Below are 20306 nucleotides of genomic sequence, written 5' to 3' on the forward strand. Positions count from 1 at the left end.
TTAATTTCTAATTTGACTTATCTCTTCATCATTTTAAAAATCAACATTATGGAGGTATAATGTACATACACTAAAATGCATCTATTTTAAGCTCAGTGTGATGTGTTTTGGCAAATGTTACCTACCTCTGCACTCAAGATAAAAACAAAACAAAACAAAACAAAACAAAAAACACTATTACCATAATAGAATCCCTCTGTATCTTCTCATTTATTCCCTTACTACCTCTCCCTTCCCCTCTCCTTCCTCTGGTAACCCCTAAGCTGTTGTCTATGTCATTTTTCTATTGGTTGTTTACATGTTACCTTTGTAAAGTATATGACCAAATCTTTTGCCTATTTGTCATTGGGTTATTTGTTTTTGATTATTGACTTATAGGATACCTTTACATATTGTGGATGCAAGTTTTTTATTGCATTTATGCATCACAAATATTTGCAACCCGAGTGTGCCTTGCTTATTTATGTCCTTAATATTATTAGAAGAGCACAATTTTTAATTTTAGTAAAATTCAATTTCCAATTTATTTTAATAACATGCCTTTTTTTTCTTTTGTAAGAAATATATACCTACTCCATATTTATGAAAGTTTTCCCTACTTTTTTCCCTACAGATTGAATAGTTTAGCTTTTACATTTAGTCAATAGGCCAATTTAAATTACTTTTTGTATATAGAGTGAGGTAATAGTCAAAGTTCAGTTTTTACTGCCAGATAGTCAGTTTTTTCAGCGTCATTTGTGGAATGCCCTTTGGCATTTCAATTAAAAACCAACTGACTGATATGCTTGGGTCTGGACTCCATATTCTGCTTTATTAATCTCTATGTCAATACTTATGCCAATTAAGTACACTCTCGATTTCTATGATTTACAATACTTATCACAATTTTTATACACACAGGTTGTATGTTTCTGTGCCTTCTATGTATTCTATGTGCTTACTTGTATATCTTCATCCCTAAAATGCTGCAATTGCCCCTTTGTTATTCAGGTTAATGCTTTGACATCTCATCTTCTTCTAATCTCTTTCAAATATCTCTTAGATGCTATTTATATTTAATCTTTGTAGTTCAATAACATTAAGTAACTGAAAGAGCAACAGTTTTGGCCCTTTCCTCTTTTGGTATTTTCCAGGACCATACCATTAAGAAGTAACTGCTTTTATAAATACTTTCTCTGGGCCTTTGTAAATGTACAATCTCCATAAATGTCTTTGGGTGTTACTGTGAATTAATTATACGATGCTCAATAATAGATTTGTGTAAATCACCTGAAGACTACTAGTTTGGGCTTACTGTATAGATATTGGAAGGGTGGTGTTTCCCCTTTACTAATCTGGTCCCTTTATGCTACTCATTAGGAGAAGTGTCCTTCTCCATGTTTAGGAAATGGTGTTTAACAGCCAGCACAAACCAAATAATGCAGTGACCAGTCCTTTTGCTAACTTAACTTAGTAGATTTTACCAGCCTTGTCTCCTAAGATACACTGTCAACCAGGTAATTTTACTTGAAACTTTCCCAGGTACTTAACCCAAACATTCCTAAAGTTAGACTCCCTATTTTATCCCCAAAACATACCCTTCTTACTTTCTCTGTTTGATGAGTTATAACTACCAAAGCAAAATAAACTTCTCCATCAACTTTACCTTGAATTAGCTACTATTTACCATTCATTGCACCACTCTCAAGTCCCACTGCTACTGCCTGAATGTGGATTTTCGCGTTTCTTTTATTCCCTTTTTTGATATGCAGTTCAAAAAGTTCTTTAGCTGAACTTTCTGTCCTAAAGCTTACCTTCCCATCTTCCATATTGTTACTAATTATATTTCTACAAATGCTGTCATATTATTCTTACACTGCTGTATTTCATTAACTCTCTCAAACTTGCAAAGTAAAAATCTTCTTCCTAGTGTTGTATACAAGTTCCTCTATGATTCAATCTAATTTTTATGACTTCTCTCCATATGCGCCCATGCTTCTTTTATGTTGGAACTACAAGCTCCTTGAAAAAGAGGTCTAAGTCTGTTTAATATTTGTATTCATAGTGTATAGCCTATAATAGTCACTCAATATATATTGAATAGATAAATAGGTGGACTCAGGCAGGATAATCCTACCCTTTCTGAAGGAAGAAAAGAGAACATAAAAAATGCAAACAAAAAGTCAAACAAATATAACTCAAAGTTATTTTATCTAACCTCTAAAAAATAAAATACTAATATTTAAAAAGCTTTATTCAGTGGTCAATATTCATACTAATTAAAAAAGCATCACATGAAACGTCTTTATAGTCTTGGAACTATTTGATATCTTGACTATTGTAGTGGATATACAAATCTACACAGGTGTCAAAATTGTATAGTATTTCACACACATAAATGAGTAAGAGTAAACAGGAAATCTCAATAAGATCTGTGGATTATATCCATGTCAATATTCTGGTTGTAATATTATGCTGTAAATTTGCAAATTGTTACCATTGGGGAAAACTGAGTGGAGTATACAAGAGATCCTCTGTATTATTTCTTACAATTTTATGTGATTCTACAATTATTTCAATAAGAATTTCAATGAAAAAAAGACACCGATATTTACATTATATATTATAATTTAAAAAATAAATTACTTTCAACATGTTTTTTTTAAAAAAAAATACTTATTATAGTAATTTAAATCTTTCAGTGTATTTCCAAGTTGAAGCTAATCATAGATGTCTCCTTGGGTATCCATTACACTATCACAGTGTACCCTGGATGATGCTACGCTTGTTTTTCTCTCACCACCCGATGGCCTCTACGAAGGCAGAGACCTTGTTAGTTCTTTCTATGTATCAAAATATACCATGTGCCTTAATGATCATTAAGTGTCTTATAACATTTTACATAACCATGATTTAATAAATAGTGTGATACTAAAAGAGATTGGAAAGAATCTAAGTAAACCTAAGAGCTAAGTATTTTTGGTCTTGTCCTCAGTTTTATTCTTTGCAAACTGAGAAGGGTTATATGATCATGCCATTCTGGTTTATTGGACTGAACAGTAATAATTATCCTCCTTACATAGATCACTACCACAGTTTATATAGGTCATGCTTAGACAGTTAATACTGTTTTCCTCTCAGCATAGTTTCAAAACTTACTTAGGGCAAGATATGCCAAGAAAGGGATGTTCTGCTAATGACCTTTTGGAAGGCAGCTGCTGTAAGTCTGAGTAGTCTAAGATATGCCTTTCAGTTCAAATGGCTGCCTACCAGTTTTCTTTTTCTTCTTCTTGGTATACTAAGCAGCATTGACACTTATTGCACTAACAGGATACATGTGACATTTAAATTAAGCATTTATTTTTAGAAAAATTAATTTACACATTCATATTCGGACGACGGCTTGTGAGGTTCATGGTCAAAGCCTTAACTCCCTGATAGTGTCCAAAGTTTATTTTATATGTTTAAGCCAAACAAATGTTACTTGCAGACAGTATAATCACACAAGAAGACTGCCTAAGACCTGGTTGTAAAATTAGGAGACACTCTCAATACTTTTTGATGTTATATTTTTGTCTTTAAAATCATTTGCCTATATTTGTATATTTGTTATTTGTTTCCTGTTTACTTACAAAAATTTATAGTTGCTAAAAATAGAAGCTTTGCATTTAGGGTAAAAGACCAGGAGTTCTGTAAATATAGAAGGAAGATCTAGATAGATATACCAGCAACCAATACAATAAAACAGTGCATATAGAGCATAAGTAGACAAATGTTTGCATTCAAAAATCTTGGAGATCAAGGTGAAAAAAATTAAAGATTAACTTGTAAATATGAATAAAGCCATTCTTCTTGAGAATTAAACATCTTCTAATGTAAAATTTTCATCATATTATATTATATAATGAATTGTGAATATTATAAGTGATTTTTCAATATAGAGGTTTTAAAAATTGAAAGAGCTTTTTAAAAATCTTGATTTAAACTGCACAAAATAAAAAATAAGAGTATTATAGTGGATAGTAATTCTGTAAAACATTTATAAAAAGAATACAAGTAATCTACTTTTATGAAGATATACTTAATATAACATAAAAAGAAGACTAGGCCATTATCCTTCCTCTTAGATTATCACCATTAAATGACTGCTTAATCTGACATTCTGACAAGCACTGCATAGGAAAAATTAAAACTTTATTAGATTTTCATTAAAAAATTATGATTGGATAATTAAAGTATTCCTTAAAAGTATAATGTTTATGCTGATGGTTTAATTTAATTATAAATAAAATAATAAGCTAGCCATTAATGACCTTTTTTGAATATTTACTCAGAGTCAGTACTGACTTACTTTTTAGCTTGAGCAGAGGTTTCTTCACTTCCTTGTTCCTCAGGGTATACACCACAGGGTTTTGAAGCGGGGTCAGCACCGTGTAGAAAACTGCCACAACTTCATCCACAGCATCCTTGAAACCCAGCCTCAGGTAAATGAAAATAGCAGGGCCAAAGAAACAAAGGACGACAATGCAGTGGGAGGCACAGGTCTGAAAGGCTCTGTGTCTCCCCTCTGAGTTGCGGATCTTCAAGATGGAACAGACGATGGACACATAGGACAGCACTATCAGGAGAAAGCAGCCCGAGCCTACTATGCCAATGTTGACGAAGATCACCATCTCATTGACAGAAGTGCCTGCACAGGCCAGTTTGAGAATGGGCGGTGCATCGCAGAAGTAATGCTGGATCTGGCTGGGCCCACAGTAGGGCAAACAGAATGTCAATGAAGTCTGGACAGCAGAGTGCAGAGAGCCACTGAGCCACGTGCTTGTGGCCAAGAGGGCACACGTTCTCCCACGCATCATGTTGGTGTACCGGAGTGGGTAACTGATGGCCAGGTAGCGGTCATAGGACGACTGTGTAGAGGAAACACACTCGGTGCTCCCTAGGAAGTGGAAAGAGTAGAGCTGAGCCACACAACCATGAAAGGAGATAGTTCTGCCTCCTGGGGAGGCCAAGGTCATCAGCATTTTGGGCACAGTGACCGTGGAGAACCACATATAAATAAAGGACAGATTGGTCAGGAAGTAGTACATGGGTGTGTGGAGGTGGCAATTCACCATGATCACCAACAGGATGACTAGGTTCCCCATCACGGTGAGTACATAGATCACTAAGAAGATTCCAAAGGGGGGTGTCTAGCACTGGTACATGAGGAAGGCCCATGAGGAAAAATGTCACGTGGCTCACATTTGTCATTTCTTCTTATATGAGGGTCTCTCTCTACACAGGGAGGAAAACAAATCCAACATTTACTAGAAAATATTTTAAATGAAATGTGGCAACTACATTTTGTCTGATGGAGACTACAAGGGTTAAATTTTCCTATATTTTTTTCATAGCACTTTTGCTTTATCATGGTGCTTTTAGAAAAAGTAGTTGCTTCCTTATTACAGTAACAAAATTAACAAAATAGAAAAGAATTAGCCAAATAATGAAGAGGACTAATTCATATCAAAACAGCCAAATAGAACAGAAGAATAAATGTTGTGTTCTGTTTTCAGTAGAATTAGAAAATATATATCCAGAGGTGGCAAATATGGCATGAACGATAGAGGCTTTGTTCATCTCTCTTGCAACCAAATCAAAGTTTTGACATAAACACGGAGCAAACAGCAAGCAAAGTCACCTGAGATCTATATGAACAGAAGTACTACAACTAGGGAGGGAAATAAGAAATCACCCTGCAATGATAGAGGGTAGGAGTGGGTTAAGACTAGAGGCTGCCCAGTCCCAAACGGCTGAGACAGAAGCTATGGCAGCAGCAGCTGGCTGCTGCAGACACCTCTTACAGGGGCCAAGCTGGCGAGTGGACTTTCCCAGTGATGAATCTACTCGCTCTAAGCACCAGCGCCAGGTTGGCTGCTCTGCGGGCACCAGGGACTTACGGAGGGACAAGGAGTTGTAGGAGTGAGGGCCAGAGGTGAGGCTATCTCTCGGGCAGAAGCGATGACAGTATCCATTATTCCTCTGTTGAGCCCTCCTCCACTCCCAGTGTGTGGTTTAAGGGCCGCCATAGCTGAGACATCACCAGACTAGGTAACAGAGGTAGCTCAGCACAGAGAAAACCCTGAAACTCCACCTCCTCCAACTCATGGACCCACCCAAGTTACATCAGCTGTGCCCTCAATGAGGCGAGTCTGGTGCTCCTTGCAGAGCAGTGCCAAGACTCACACTGGTGGCAGCTGGCTTCAGTTTCAGCATGGCAACTATAAGCATAGCATCTATGGATTGCTTGCTGAATCTTAATGAGTGGCTCCGGAAGGGCACAGGCTGGGGCTAAACTTAGCCTATAGCTGAACCCTTCACATGACTATGGACACCTACTACACAAAGACATGCTAATAAGACCGAGAAACTTAGGAAGTTTGCTTGGTACATAGAAACAGACACAGAAAGGCAGCCAAAATGGGGATACGAAGAAGCAGAAACCATATGAGAGAACTGAACAGAGATCCAGGAATAATGGAGTCAAGCAATCTAATATATGTAGAGTTCAAAACACTGGTTATAAAGATGCTCAGTGAATTTATGGAAAGTGTAGATAAATTCAGTGAGAACTTCAACAAAGAGATAGAAAAACATAAAAATGAAAATGGAAATTATATAAGGGAACCAGTCAGAAATGAAAAACATTATCTGAGATGAAGAGTAAATTAGATGGAAAAAATAGAGTGGATAAAGAAGAAGATTGAACCACCAAAACAGAAGATGGGGAAGCCAAGGACACTCAGTCAGAATGGCAAGAAAAAGAAGCCAAGACTATAATAATAATAATTTAAGGAGCCTATGGGACACCATTAAATGTAAAATATCTGTGTCATAGGGGTACTGAAAGGAAAAAAGAATTCAAGGAGTTATTTGAAGACATAATGATGGAAAACTTCCCTAACCTGGTGAAGGAAATAAACATACAACCCAGAAAGCTCAGTTAGTCCTCCCAAAAAATGAACCCCAAGAGGCCCATACCAAGACATCATAATTAAAATGCAAAAGGTTAAATATAAAGAGAGAATCTTAAAAGCAGCAAGAGAAAAGCAATTAGTTATCTACAAGGGAGCACCCATAAGACTGGAAGCTGATTTCTCAAAAGAAACTATGCAGGACAAAGGGGGTTGGCACAAAATATTCAAAGTGATGAAAACCCAGGATCTACAATCAAGAATACTTTATCCAGCAAAGCTATCACTTAGAGTCAAAGGACAGATAAAGTTTCCCAGACAAAAATAAGCTAAAGGAATTTATCAACATCAAGTCAGAATCATAGGAAATGTTGGAGATACTTCTTTAAGAAGAAAAAACATGTATCAAAATCATAACAAAAAATAGTAATAACTACATATCTATCAACAAGTACCTCAAATGGAAAAGAATTAAGTGTTCCAACCAAAAGATAGAGTGGCTGAATGGATAAGATAACAAGACTCCTACATATGCTGCCTGCAAGAGACTCACTTCAGATTAAAAGATACACACAGATTAAAAGGAAGGAGATGGAAAAAGATCTTGCCTTGATGGACCTCCAGGGTATTGCATTGAATGAAGTAAGTCAGACAAAGAAAAATACCACAGAATTTCATGTACATGTGGAATGTAAAGAACAAAATAAATAACAACGATGACAAAAATGGAAACAAACTCATAGATAAAGAGAATATTTTGAAGGCTATTAGATAGGAGGAGAACTGGGGGGTACGGCTAATAAAGGCAAAAGGATTAAAAAATACAAATGGATAGTTACAAAACAGTTATGGAGATATAAAGTGTAACATAAAGAAAATAGTTAATAATGTAATAAATATATAAGGGGGTAGAGGGGTAATAGATTTAGTGGGGTGATCACTTTGTTAGTTGTATAGAGCTCTAATCACTATGCTGTACAACTGAAACTAATATATTATTGTATGCCAACTATAATTGAAAAAAAATCATTGAATTGTACAATGTAAATGCGAGCAACTAATTGTCTATTATATTTCAATAAAGCCAGAAAAAAAAAAACATTAACAAAAGAAAATATGTATCCAAACTAGTAACTTTTCAGGGTGCGCAAGCTATTCCAGTTATAGGCCTTTATCCAGGTGTCTTTCTCCTTTTCTTTTTAACACACATACATATAAGGCGACTGATGAGTAGTGAACTCAAATAAACTGTAGCCACACACACCACACACACACACACACACATCTACCTTCAAATATGCAGATTCAGTTTCTTTGATCAGAAAATTTCCACAATAAATATAAATTTCTAAAGAAATCCTCATCCTTGATGGCGGAGAGAAAATCACCCTTCTAAAGCTCTCCGGTCAACAACAGATATGTCATTACAAGACACCAGCAATGGTCTAGCATTACTAGGAGCAAGGTTCCTCTGTCTTCCCCTAGACCATACTCCTCTGATTATATGGGCAATCTAACACCAAATGAATGCAATAATGATCTTAGTACCATCTCTTTCTTCAAATCCTCTTATGCTATGCTTATTTCTACTTATAAATTTTTACTTTGTTTCTCTCCAGGATTTTAAGCAATCATCCTCTCTCTAAAGTGTGATCAAATCATCTCACAATATATTTTCAGTGCCCAATGAAGAATTAGATCTGCTTAATTAGCAAAGAGGACTAAGACGACTAAACTGTATCTCTGGAGCTTGAGTTTCAGACTGAATATTTATATTTGCTGTAAAACAGACAGAAATGTATTTTTAAAAAATAAAAACAATATATATGTAGTCTGAAATCATTTTTATTGTTTCTAGGAGTTTTATTATTCCAGGGCTCAAACCATAAGGTTTTTTTCTTTGTTTTTCAAGAGTAATCTGAATGTCATTGCATTTATATTTTCAAGGAGACAAGAAATAAAATGGTAGGAAGAAATGAAGAGAAATGTAGTTGGAGGCCTGGACCTCTCTGATAATTAATTGATTAATTAATTAATTAATTAGTTTCTAAGATTCTTCTGCCATATAGAGTTATATCGACAACATGTTTCCATTTGGGTGTATCTGACAAAAACAGACTTTTCCCGTTGTTTCAACTCAGAGTAGTAATGCTAGGGTTTATGAATAAAGCGTTTTATCGAGTTGTGGTTTTATAGAATTTTGAGTGTTTTACAAAAACTGCAAATTTCTTCCTGTAAATCGTGACTAAGGTAATATAAGCCAAAGCTGAAGAAGAAGAAGAAGGAAAACAAAACTATCACCAGAAATACATCATAATCTCCCCCAAATTTCCAACAATGAAAAATGCTAAGGCTTTGCCAATTTTTTCTACTTACCAATTTTATAACTGGATTTTGGACCATAAGGCAAAACTCAAGAATAAAAGAAACTCTCGTTCTTTGATGAGTAGGATGCTTCTTTTCTTGAGAAGATGAAACCACAAGAAGAACAAGTTATAAAAACAAACTCATTTTAAATAAGAGCTTAAAATTGATTGGTATCTCAGGAGATATTGCTTTGGCCCTTGAGTCATCATGGATGAGGATAACGTTTCCTCATTATGATAAATACTCAGAATCTTTTTCCAAATGCCTTCATCAAAGTTGGTTTTGCATTTGATGAGCTATCATTCAAAAATTAATTTCCAAAATATATAGCCATGACAGGGTTTGAAAATTCCTTGTGCTGGGAATGACTTAGTTGTATTTTATTCTGTTTTGTTCTCAATTTCTTCTTTAAATTCAAAGGTAGAAAATATGAGCTTTCATCCCAAAAGGGACAATTCTCTGGTGAGGTTCAGTCTCTTTGATGACTCTTTTACTTTCTAGTGATTACAGCCAGTCATAGAAAGGATCTCTGGAACTCTTTGCTCCTGGGATGATGATCTGAGTATGACTTCTCTTAAATTAACATCTCACTAATTAAACTTCTCTCTCTGGGGCTTGGCAGACTGTACAAGTTCCTAGTCAAGAATAAATGCTACTTCACCTTGTCTGATTTAGAGATTTTCTCTCTTTTCAGGGACTTCTGCTTTGTATCTTCTATCTTCTAAACTTAGAACATATTGAGATTTCCTGTGAAAGTTGTATTTTAAAGCTTGAATTAATATAACTAAAGAGAGGGAAAATGTGCTTTTCTTCTAGAATTAATATATGTCTTAGTTTTCAGGAAAAATAGCTTTAAAAACAAAAAGAAAACCTGATCTAACAGTAGAAGCCCAAAGCACTATTAGTTTTGCTGCTTCACATGCCTTTTATACTAATAGAAATGCTCTCACCTGTATATAGGATGGATTTTGAGGAATTGAAGCCTCCTGAATTATGATTTCTCTAATTAACCTACCAGATTACCCAATTTTCTCATATTGGCTATCTGTTTAGTATAAGGCATATATAATCAATGTAAAATCATAATGCTATCTTGAAAGACTCTTTCAAACCTTATTTGCTCCAGTTAATATACTTCAGAATATCTTTAAAAAATACATACTAATAATTTTATTAATTTAAACTTTTATCCAACTTTTTTTACATATCTTTATGAATGCTACTGACTGCTATTTGATTCTTTTTGGTTATGTAGATATCAAATTATATTATCTTTATAAATACTAATTTTGTCTTTTCCTTTCCAAAAGTAAACTCCCATTAATTTTCTCTCCTATCTTACTGCATTGGCCAAAATCATTGTTATTGCCCAGCTATTATTTTCCATAAATTACTTAGATCTCTTAAGAGTGCTGCACAACTTGTTCAGTCCATTTTTTTTCCTTCAAGGGGAGGCCAATAATGACATTTGCTGACTTTTAACTTTTTAGGGAACAAAAAAGAAATGACCCAACATTTTAGGCTCTATTTGACTAAAACCCAATGATGTTCTAAGCGATGAATGATTCAGAGCTTTCAACATTATCAAGAATTCTGTGCTGAGAGTTCTTTGAACATGTGACAAATGCACAGCTGAGCTCAGACACACATTCTTATGACCTGTTGATATTCTAAGACTAGGGAAGTGTAGAACCCCATGCACTTGTATTTGCCACCTTCATTCATCATTGGGCCTGCTCTGCCAGTGAATCATACCTCCAACTTTTTTTTTCAAAATAATTTTTGCTATTTAAGGTGTTCTGTATTTCTGCATAAATTTTAGAATCATCTTGTAGATTGGTGTACAAAAGCACACAGGGATTTTTATTAAAATTTCTTTAAATCTATAGGTCAATTTGGGAGAACTGACATCTTAACAATATTGTGTCTGATCCATGAATACCATATACCTCCTTCATTTCTTTAAACAATGAAAGGTCTAGCACATCTTTTGTTATATTTATCACTATTTTCTAATTTGATACTATTTTAAATAGTTTTTGAAATTTCAATTTCTGATTATTCATTGCTAATAAATAGAAATATAAATGATTTTTGTACATTAGTCATATCCTACAACTTGGCTAAACTCACTCATTAGTTCTTGTAGCATTTTAAGATATTTCATCAGATTTTCTACATAGATGATCATGTTGTTTACAAATACAGTTAGTTTACTTCTCCTTTATAATCTGGATGGCTTTTATTTTGTTTCCTTACCTAATTGTCCCAACTAGAAACTTTAGTACAATGTGAAATAGAAGTGGTAAGAATAGACATTCCGGTCACGTTCCTAATTTTAGGGAGAAAATATCCAGTCTTTTACCAGTAAGTATGATGTTATGTGTGAGTTTTTTGCTTTTGTTTTCCTCTTTAATAAATTGAAAACAATCTCTTTTATTTCTAGTTACTTGAGAGTTTTTATCAGGGATGGATATTTGAATTTCTTAAATGTATATTCTGCATCTACTGAGAGGATCATATAGTTTTCCTTTTTTAGTTTGTTAATATAGTAAAATTACATTGCTTGAGTTTGGAACATTAAAGTGAACTTACATTTCTGGAATCAACCTCATGTGATAATGATGTATAATCATTTAAAAATATATATTGCATTTGATTTGATAAAATTTTTAGAGTTTTTGTATCTATGGTTATAGAGAACATTAATTGGTAACTTTTTTCTTGTAATGTCTTTGGCTAGTTTTTGCATCAAGGTAATGTCGGAATCATAGACTTAATAGAGAAGTTTATTACTTATTCAATATTCCGAAATAGTTTGTGTAAACTTGGCATTATTTTTTCCTTAAATGTTTGGTAGAATTCACCAGTAAAACTTGTGAGCTTGATTTCTAATTTAATTACTCTGTGGATAGAAAACATACTCATCACTTTAAGCTTATTGAGATTTGTTTTATGGCCCAGAAAAAGTTGATATTTTTGTATGTTTCATGTGCACTTGATAAAAATATGTATTCTGTTCATGCAAAACCATGGAGCATTTTATATATGTCAACTTAGTCAATTTTTTTCATACTGTTGTTCTATGGCCTTACTGGTTTTATCTCTATTTTCCATCAATTACTGAGGAGTATTAAAGTAACCATAATTGGGAACTTTTCCATTTCTTCTTTCTGTTCTATCATTTTTTGCTTCATATATTTGAATTTTAATATTGTGTGCACACACATTTAGAATTTTGACATCTTCATGAATTGATCCCTTGATCATTATAAAAATTCCCTCCTTATTTCTAGTTATATTTCTTGTTCTGAAGGCTACTTTATCTGATATTAATATAGCCACTCAAGCCTTCTTATAATTAACATTCACATAATATGTCTTATCCCATATTTAACTTAAAACCTGTCTGTGTTGTAAAGTGGTATGTAAGTGGATTTAGACAGTGGGTATAGCTGAGTTTCTTTTTCTAAAATCCAGTTTGATAATGTCTGACTTTTAAATGGAATGTTTTGATCATTTACATATAATATAGTCATTAATAAAGCTCATTTAACTCTACCATCCTGCTATTGTGTTTACCATTTGTTCGAGATGTGTTTTTTGTATTTTTCTTATCTTTTTCTGCCTTTCTTATTAATGAAGTGGCTTTATTTTTATTTATTTTTCTAGTATTTCAATTTGTCTTAATTATTTGCTTATTTCTGTGCCTTATTTTTTAGTGGTTGCTCTAGGATCAAAATATCCATCTTTAAATGATTAGATTTTACTTTCAAATTTTACCATTTCATGTATAAAGAATGAATCTTAGAGCGGCATGGTGTCCATCCTTTGTGTTAATGTTGTCATACATTTCACTTTTATTTATGTAATGAGACACACAATTAATTGCTATTATTTTTGCTTCAAACAGTGAATTTACCTTTTTTGGCACTCCTATCTTTTTCTATAGATTCAGTTATCAATTTGATTTCATTTTTCTTCTGTATGAAAACTTTCTTTTAACATTTCTTGTAGTGCAAGTCTATTGTTTAAAAATTCTTCTAGTTTTTGTGTTCCTGAATAGATCTTTATTTTCCTTTCATTTCCGAAAGATATTTTTTCTAGATATAGAAATCTAAGTTAACATTTCAATTTCAGCCTTTTAAATATGTTGTTTCATTGCCTTCTCTCTTGCATAGTTTTGATGATAATTATACATTCATTCTTATCTTTGTTCTATATTCAATATGTATTTTTTAAAATCTTACTGCTTTTATTTATTAAATTTATTGGAGTGACACTGGTTAATAAAATTATATAGGGTTTAAGAGTACAGTTCAATAATATATCATATATATATACTGCATTGTGTTAACCACACAGTTAAATTTCCTTCCATCACCATATATTTGACCCCCTTTACCATTATCTACCTCCCTTCTCTCCCCTTTCCCTCTGATAACCACTAAACTGTTGTCTGTGTCTATGAGTTTTTGTCTGTCTTTTTCGTTTGTTGCTTTCAGATTTATATCCCACATATGAGTGGAATCATATGGTTCTCAACTTTTTCTGTCTGACTTATTTTGCTTATTATAATAATCTCAAGATTCATCCATGTTGTCACAAATGGCAGTATCTCATCTTTTTCATGGCTGAATAATATTCTATTGTATATTGTACATATATTGTATATATGTACCACATCTTCTTTATTCAATCATCTATCAAAGAGCACTTCAATTGTTTCTATGTCTTATAAAATGCTGCTATGAACATCAAGGTGCATATATCTTTATGTATAAATATTTTCAAATTTTGGGGGGTAGATACCTAGAAGAGGCATTGTTGGGTCCTATGGGAATTCTATTGTAAACTTTTTGAGGAAACTTCATACTGTTTTCTATTGCAGCTATACCAATTTGCAGTCCCACCAGCAGTGAATGAGGGTTTCTTTTTCCCCATAACCTCTCCAACACTTGTTATTATTTGTCTTCTTGATGATAGCCATTCTAACAGGTGTGAGGTCATATCTCATTATGGTTTTGATTTGCATTTCTCTATTAGCTAGTAAAGTTGAGCATCTTTTCATATGTCTGTTGGTCATTTGCGTGTCTTCTTGGGAGAAGTGACTGTTCAGGTCCTCTGTCCATTTTTAAATTGGATTGTTTGTTTCCTGATTGTTGAGTTTATGAATTCTTTGTATATTTTCGATATTATGCCCTTTCGAAGGCATTGTTTGCAAGTATCTTCTTCGTTTTGGCTGGTTGCCTCTCTGTTTTGTTGGTGGTTTCTTTTGCTGTGCCGAAGATTTTTAATTTGATATAATCCCGTTGATTTGCTTTTGACCTTACTTTTAAGGTCAAATTGATAAAATCCTCTCTAAATCTAAAGTTAATGAGTTTATTATCTACGTTTTCTTTGCAATTTATTGTTTTGAGTCTTATATTTAGGTCTTTGATTTATTTTGGGTTAATTTTGGTGGAAGATGACAGATAGCAGTCTAATTTCATTCTTTTGCATGTGGCTTTTCAGTCTTCCCAGCACCATTTATTGAAGAGGCTTTTTTTCTCTCTCTCTCTATTGTATATTTTTGGCTACTTTGTCAAAAATAATTTACCCTTGTATATGTGGGTTTTTTATGGGCTCTCAATTCTGATTGTTTTAAGATATCTATTTAAGATAATAAGATATATTCTCTATCACTAGTTTTTATCAATTTTTTAAATGTAACTTGGGTGGTTTTCTTTGTTTCTTCTGTCTGTGGTTTCTTCAGCTCATTAAATCTCTTGGCTTATCTTTGTCATCAAGATTTGAATGTTTTCATCTATCATGTCTTTAAACATTTTTTTCCTATCTTTCCCTTTCCTTCTTAAGTGCCAGTAACATATGATAGACTTCTTGACATTGGCATACAAGTCACTGACACTCTATGATTTTTTCCTCTAATCTTTTCTTCTCTGTTCTTCATTTTGAGTAGTTTCTTTTGTTCTAATTTTAGATTCATTGACATTTCTTCTCCAGAGCCTAATTTGATAATAATCCCATCCAATATTTTAAAATTTTAGGTATTGCATTTTTGTTATCTAAAAGTTTTATTGCATTATTTTGTATATTTTATATTTATCTCTTCATTATATTCACTTTGCCTTTAAATAATTATTTTGAACATATGTTCAATAGCAGTTTTTGTAGCATTTTATTCTATTATTAATTTCAAGTATACAGTACATTGGTTAGACATTTATACAGTTTATGAAGATAAGAGTCTGATTACTCTTATCTTCCCTCTGGCTCTACACATGGCCATTACATTACTGCTGACTGCATTCCCTGTGCTGTGCTCCCCATTCCCATGACCATCTATCAACGATCAGTTTGTACTTCTTTAACACTTCACTCCTTTCTCCCAGTCCCCCAACTCCCCTTCCTTCTGGTGATCACCAGATTGTCTTCTAATTTCTGAGTCTGGTTTTGATTAGCTTGTTCTTTTTATTCCTTAGATTCTGCAGATAAGTGAAATCATATGGTATTTATCTTTATCTGTCTGACTTATTTCACTCAGCATTTCAGAAAGAGAAATTGAGAAAACCTATTTACAATTGCATCAAAACAAATTAGTAGTTGATAGATGGTCTTGGGGATGGGGAGCACAGCATAGATAATGCAGTTATATTGGCTAGGTGGAACACCAGAGGAGAGAAGGAGCAATTAGGGGGACCATTTTACAAACTATAGAAATGTGTAAACAATGTACTGTATACTTGAAACTAATAAAGTAAAAAAAATAAATAAATAAAAATAAATAAATAAATGATACAATAATAAAATATCTAGGAATCAAATTAACCAAGGAAGTGAAAGACCTGTTCTCAGAAAGTTATAAGTCATTGAAAAAAGAAATTGAAGAAGATACAAATAAATGGAAGCATATACAGTGCTCATGGGTAGGAAGAATCAACATTATTAAAATGGCCATACTACCCAAAGCAATCTATAGATTCAGTGCAATCCCTATTAAAATACCAATGACAATTTTCAGAGAACTAGAACAAATAATCCTCAAATTTATTTGGATTCATAAAAGATCCCAAATAGCCATGGCAATTTTGAGAAAAAAAGAACAAAGTTGGAGATATCACATGATATAAACTGTACTACAAGGCTACATTAATCAATACAATAACAGTTTTAAATATTTCATCTCTTAATCTCATCATATTATTTGTGTGTCTGTTTCTGCTGGCTAAATTTTCTATTGGTTATGAGTCATTTTTATGCTTCCGTGTATTTCTAGTAATTTTTTATGCTGAATTTTACATTGTCGGTGTCTGGATTTTGTCATCTTCCTTTAAAGAGTATTGGTTTTGTTTTGGCATGCTTTAAATTCCTTATGGATCTACTTGACTTTTTTGAAAAAAACTTTTAAGTTCTTAAGGTAGAACTGTAATAGTAGTTACTCTAAGGATACTTTATCTCTATTACAAAGTGTAACATTTCTGGGGGGCTTTATTGAATGTCCAGGTGTTCAACAAGAACTTTTTATTTTGGCTGTCCATAGCTCAAACATTTCTCAACACTGTGTGGTCTTCAGAAGTTTTTTGGCCTATAGACACCAAGCTTGTAGCTATTCAATCTTATGGAATTTCATTCTACATATGAACAGATTAGTATTTAGCAAAGACTGAAGGATATCCTCATGCAGATATTTAGAGGGTTTCTTTTTGTTGTTGTTGTTGTTGTTGTTTTGTATAGCATTGTCGTGTCAGGAACATAGACTACACAAACTCTGCATCAGCCTTCCTGAACTCTAAGCTATCTCCTTAAGCCAGCAAGATGCTGTGCTCTGCTTGAAATCCATATTCATATATCGTGCTCCAGAATATGCATCCCAGCAGAAGTGCTCATCTTATTTTTCTTACCTCTGTCAAGGATTATAGTTTCATGCTGCCTGTTGTCCAGTAAATGAAAATACCTGGTTTTTTTGTTTGCTTGGTTTTTTTTGGTACAGTTTTCTATTTATTTGTGGTGGGGGATGAATCCAATCCCTGTTATTGTATCATAGGCCAGAATATAAAATCTCTTATTTAATGACTTTTAATTAAATTTTTTGCTTGCGTTGTGAAATATGTATTTAGATGAAAGTGCATAAATATAAATGTACAGTTAAAAGTTATTATAAAGCAAACACTCATGTCATCACAACACAAATTAAAAAGTTAAACATTGCCAGCAACCTTTGAGCCCTCACCTATCCCTTCTTTATACTAATCCTCTTTCACTCCACTATCATGACTTCTATGATAATTATAATTTTTTGTTAATTTTGAAGTTAAATCTAAACAATAGTTTAATTTTGTCATATATATATTTTTGGAATCATATACTATAATTTAATGTCTACTTTCTATCCTTCAAAATTATGTTCGAAAGACATGGACATACTGATTTGTGTAACTATAAATTCATTCCTTTTTTTGATGTGTATTATTCCATTGTAAAACATACTCTTGGTAGACACTTGAATATTCAAGTTTTAGCTTTAAAAAATTCTGCCTTGAATGCTTATACACTAACCTGATGCATGTGTGCATAAGCTTCTACAGAGAAATTTCTGTATTGTAAAAAACAGAAATCTACCACCTTATTTGAAAGTGATAAACCAACTTCTAAAGTGATTCTACAAATTTTTACTACCTTCAGTGAAAGTTTTTATAATTGTTAATTTTGACATTTACTTTAAGCCAAATGTAATTGTAATTTTTATTCACATTTTCCTAATTTTTAATTTGAGCAGATTTTTATTGTTGTTTATCGACTATTTGTATTTTTTTGTGAAGACTGACCAAGTCATTTGCCTACTTTCATATTGGATTGCCTGTTTTTTTAGTTTATATTTTAGGAGTTTTTTTTACATATTTTGAATATACATCCTTATTAGTAATATGTTCCATAAATAACATCTCTGAATTTCACTTTTTTCCCTTTTAATGTTATTAGCAACTTTACAGCAACAAAAATTATCAGTGTTTCCTTTATTGTTAACATCAATAATGTTAAGATAGAAGAACTTCAGTATTTTTCTTGTTTTTTGAATATTTAACAATTTATGAAATTGTGATTTTAATTTTATAATAAATATAGTTTATAAAATAATGAACTATGTAATGGGAAATGGGTATGAGGAAAGAAGAGGCCTTCAATTACTTCCTTTGTTCATTCATTCTTCTTAAGTGGGGGAGTTTGGGCCACTGATGATGGGCTCAAAAAACCTTTTCATTTTGAAAACGTTATAAATCTAGAATTTCGAGACCAGACTATAGAACAAGGCTGAGTGTGGAATCTGTGTCTTAGAATAAAATAATAAAATATTGCAGAAAGTACAAAACCTTGGCTCTATGCCATGTCACGTTACGCCAAAATAGTTTTGGCTTTAAGAACACATTCTTCTTCCCTAGAAACTTTACAAAAATCTTTCTACCCATTTTATATGTGTTTTCCATTACTTGATATGTGTCTAAAACTTTGCCTGTTTTTATTTAATGCTTGTACTGCTCAACCAACTGAAGAAAGAGAATCATAGAACTTAAGAAAATTTGCATATGTTGCCAAATTCAGAGATACATTAGTAAGACAGCACTGAGAAAGAAATGAAAGGAAGTCTTGGAGATGTGTTCTTATGTGGAAGGAAAATAGTTTGTAGGGGAAATGTGGGTGATACTGAAGATGATAGATTCTTTGTTTATGAATTCTATTTTGCAGTTAGTATAAAAATTAGAAATTATCCTCACTTTTAACATCTTTCTTTATCAATATCAACCTACTCTTCTTATCAACATAACTTCCTTTAAAAGAATACATATTTTCATTCTGTCATTAAAAAACAAATATCAGTGAATGTGGATCTGATAGTGACAGTTAAACTTGTGAAATGTATAAAAAGCTAATAATATAAAATTTTAGTCTTTAGAGTTGGGAAAAACTGTCTAGTTTACCCTTCTTGCAGGAGAATAATTATTTCTTTTCTCCCTAAGAGTCAGATAATGGTTTTGGGGGAGGGTGTGTATAGACTTCCTAAAGGTTTTCATACTAAAAACCTGCAGTCTATTTGTTCACTGTTTAACCTGACCTAGATATAAGATGTGCTCCCCAGATGTCTTCATCTGGAATGGCTGAGCATATTTTTAGCAACCATCTGGGCAGGTTAAGAGAGAGAAACTGTCAGGATGCATTTTTTTAATACCGAAGACCCACTTGTCACTGCTTTATCAGTGATGTTCCCTCCCCTCCCCAACTCACTCCCATCACTGATGATACTGTAGAAGTACACTGTCATGGCTCTGCTTTCATTATCTATGTGTGTGGACCTGGAGGGCAGGGTGGAAGTTTGTGGCAGGGAGAGTGAGTCAAGGCTATCCTGGAATTGCATTTTGTGAGAGTCCAGAAAAAGGAGCTTTGGGCCTTCAGCAGTTGTTGCTGAGCTCCTGCTGTGTACCAGACATCTTCAGACCCCTTCTCTGCAAAGGCCCTAAAGCCCCTAGCAGGTCAAGAGAAGCCAAGGGCACAGAGGAGCCCATCTAGAAGGAGGCCCTTAGCCTGATTGTGGACAGTCAGGATAGGATCTCTGCTGACATCCTCCATTAATGGCAGAGTGAAGAAAGGCAGTTTTTTCTTTTCTTTTCTTTTTTTTTATAGACTTTATTTTATAGAGCACTTAAAGGTTCACAGTAAAAATTAAGAAAAAAGTACTGAGATTTTCCGTATGCACCTTACCCCCCATGCGCAGCGTCAATAGATGCAGAATATACATTTGTTACAATTGATAAACCTACACTGACACATCATTATCACCCCAAGTTCATGCTTTACATTAGGGTTCATTCTGGGTGTTGTCCATTCTATGGGTTTTGATGAATGTATAATGACAGGTATCCACCACTGTGGTATCATACAGAACAGCTTCATTGCCCTAAAAATTTTCTGTGCTTCGCCTATTCATCCCTCCCTCCCCCTAACCCCTGACAA

At 33.4% G+C, this 20306-nt stretch overlaps 1 protein-coding gene across 1 annotated transcript; it reads right to left on the reverse strand.

Annotated features, from left to right (window-relative positions):
• Positions 1 to 4330: 4330 nt before the first annotated feature.
• LOC120606061 (olfactory receptor 10G7-like) lies at positions 4331 to 5232 on the reverse strand (the record flags this gene model as incomplete). Its single annotated transcript, XM_039867185.1, is given in 2 exon segments — positions 4331 to 5166; positions 5168 to 5232. Coding segments are annotated over 2 exon segments (901 nt in total), but the record flags the coding sequence as incomplete, so codon positions are not given.
• Positions 5233 to 20306: the final 15074 nt, after the last annotated feature.

This window comes from Pteropus medius, unplaced genomic scaffold (assembly GCF_902729225.1).
Source record: "Pteropus medius unplaced genomic scaffold, Ma_sr-lr_union100, whole genome shotgun sequence".
In the NCBI taxonomy this organism is placed as follows: domain Eukaryota; kingdom Metazoa; phylum Chordata; class Mammalia; order Chiroptera; family Pteropodidae; genus Pteropus; species Pteropus medius.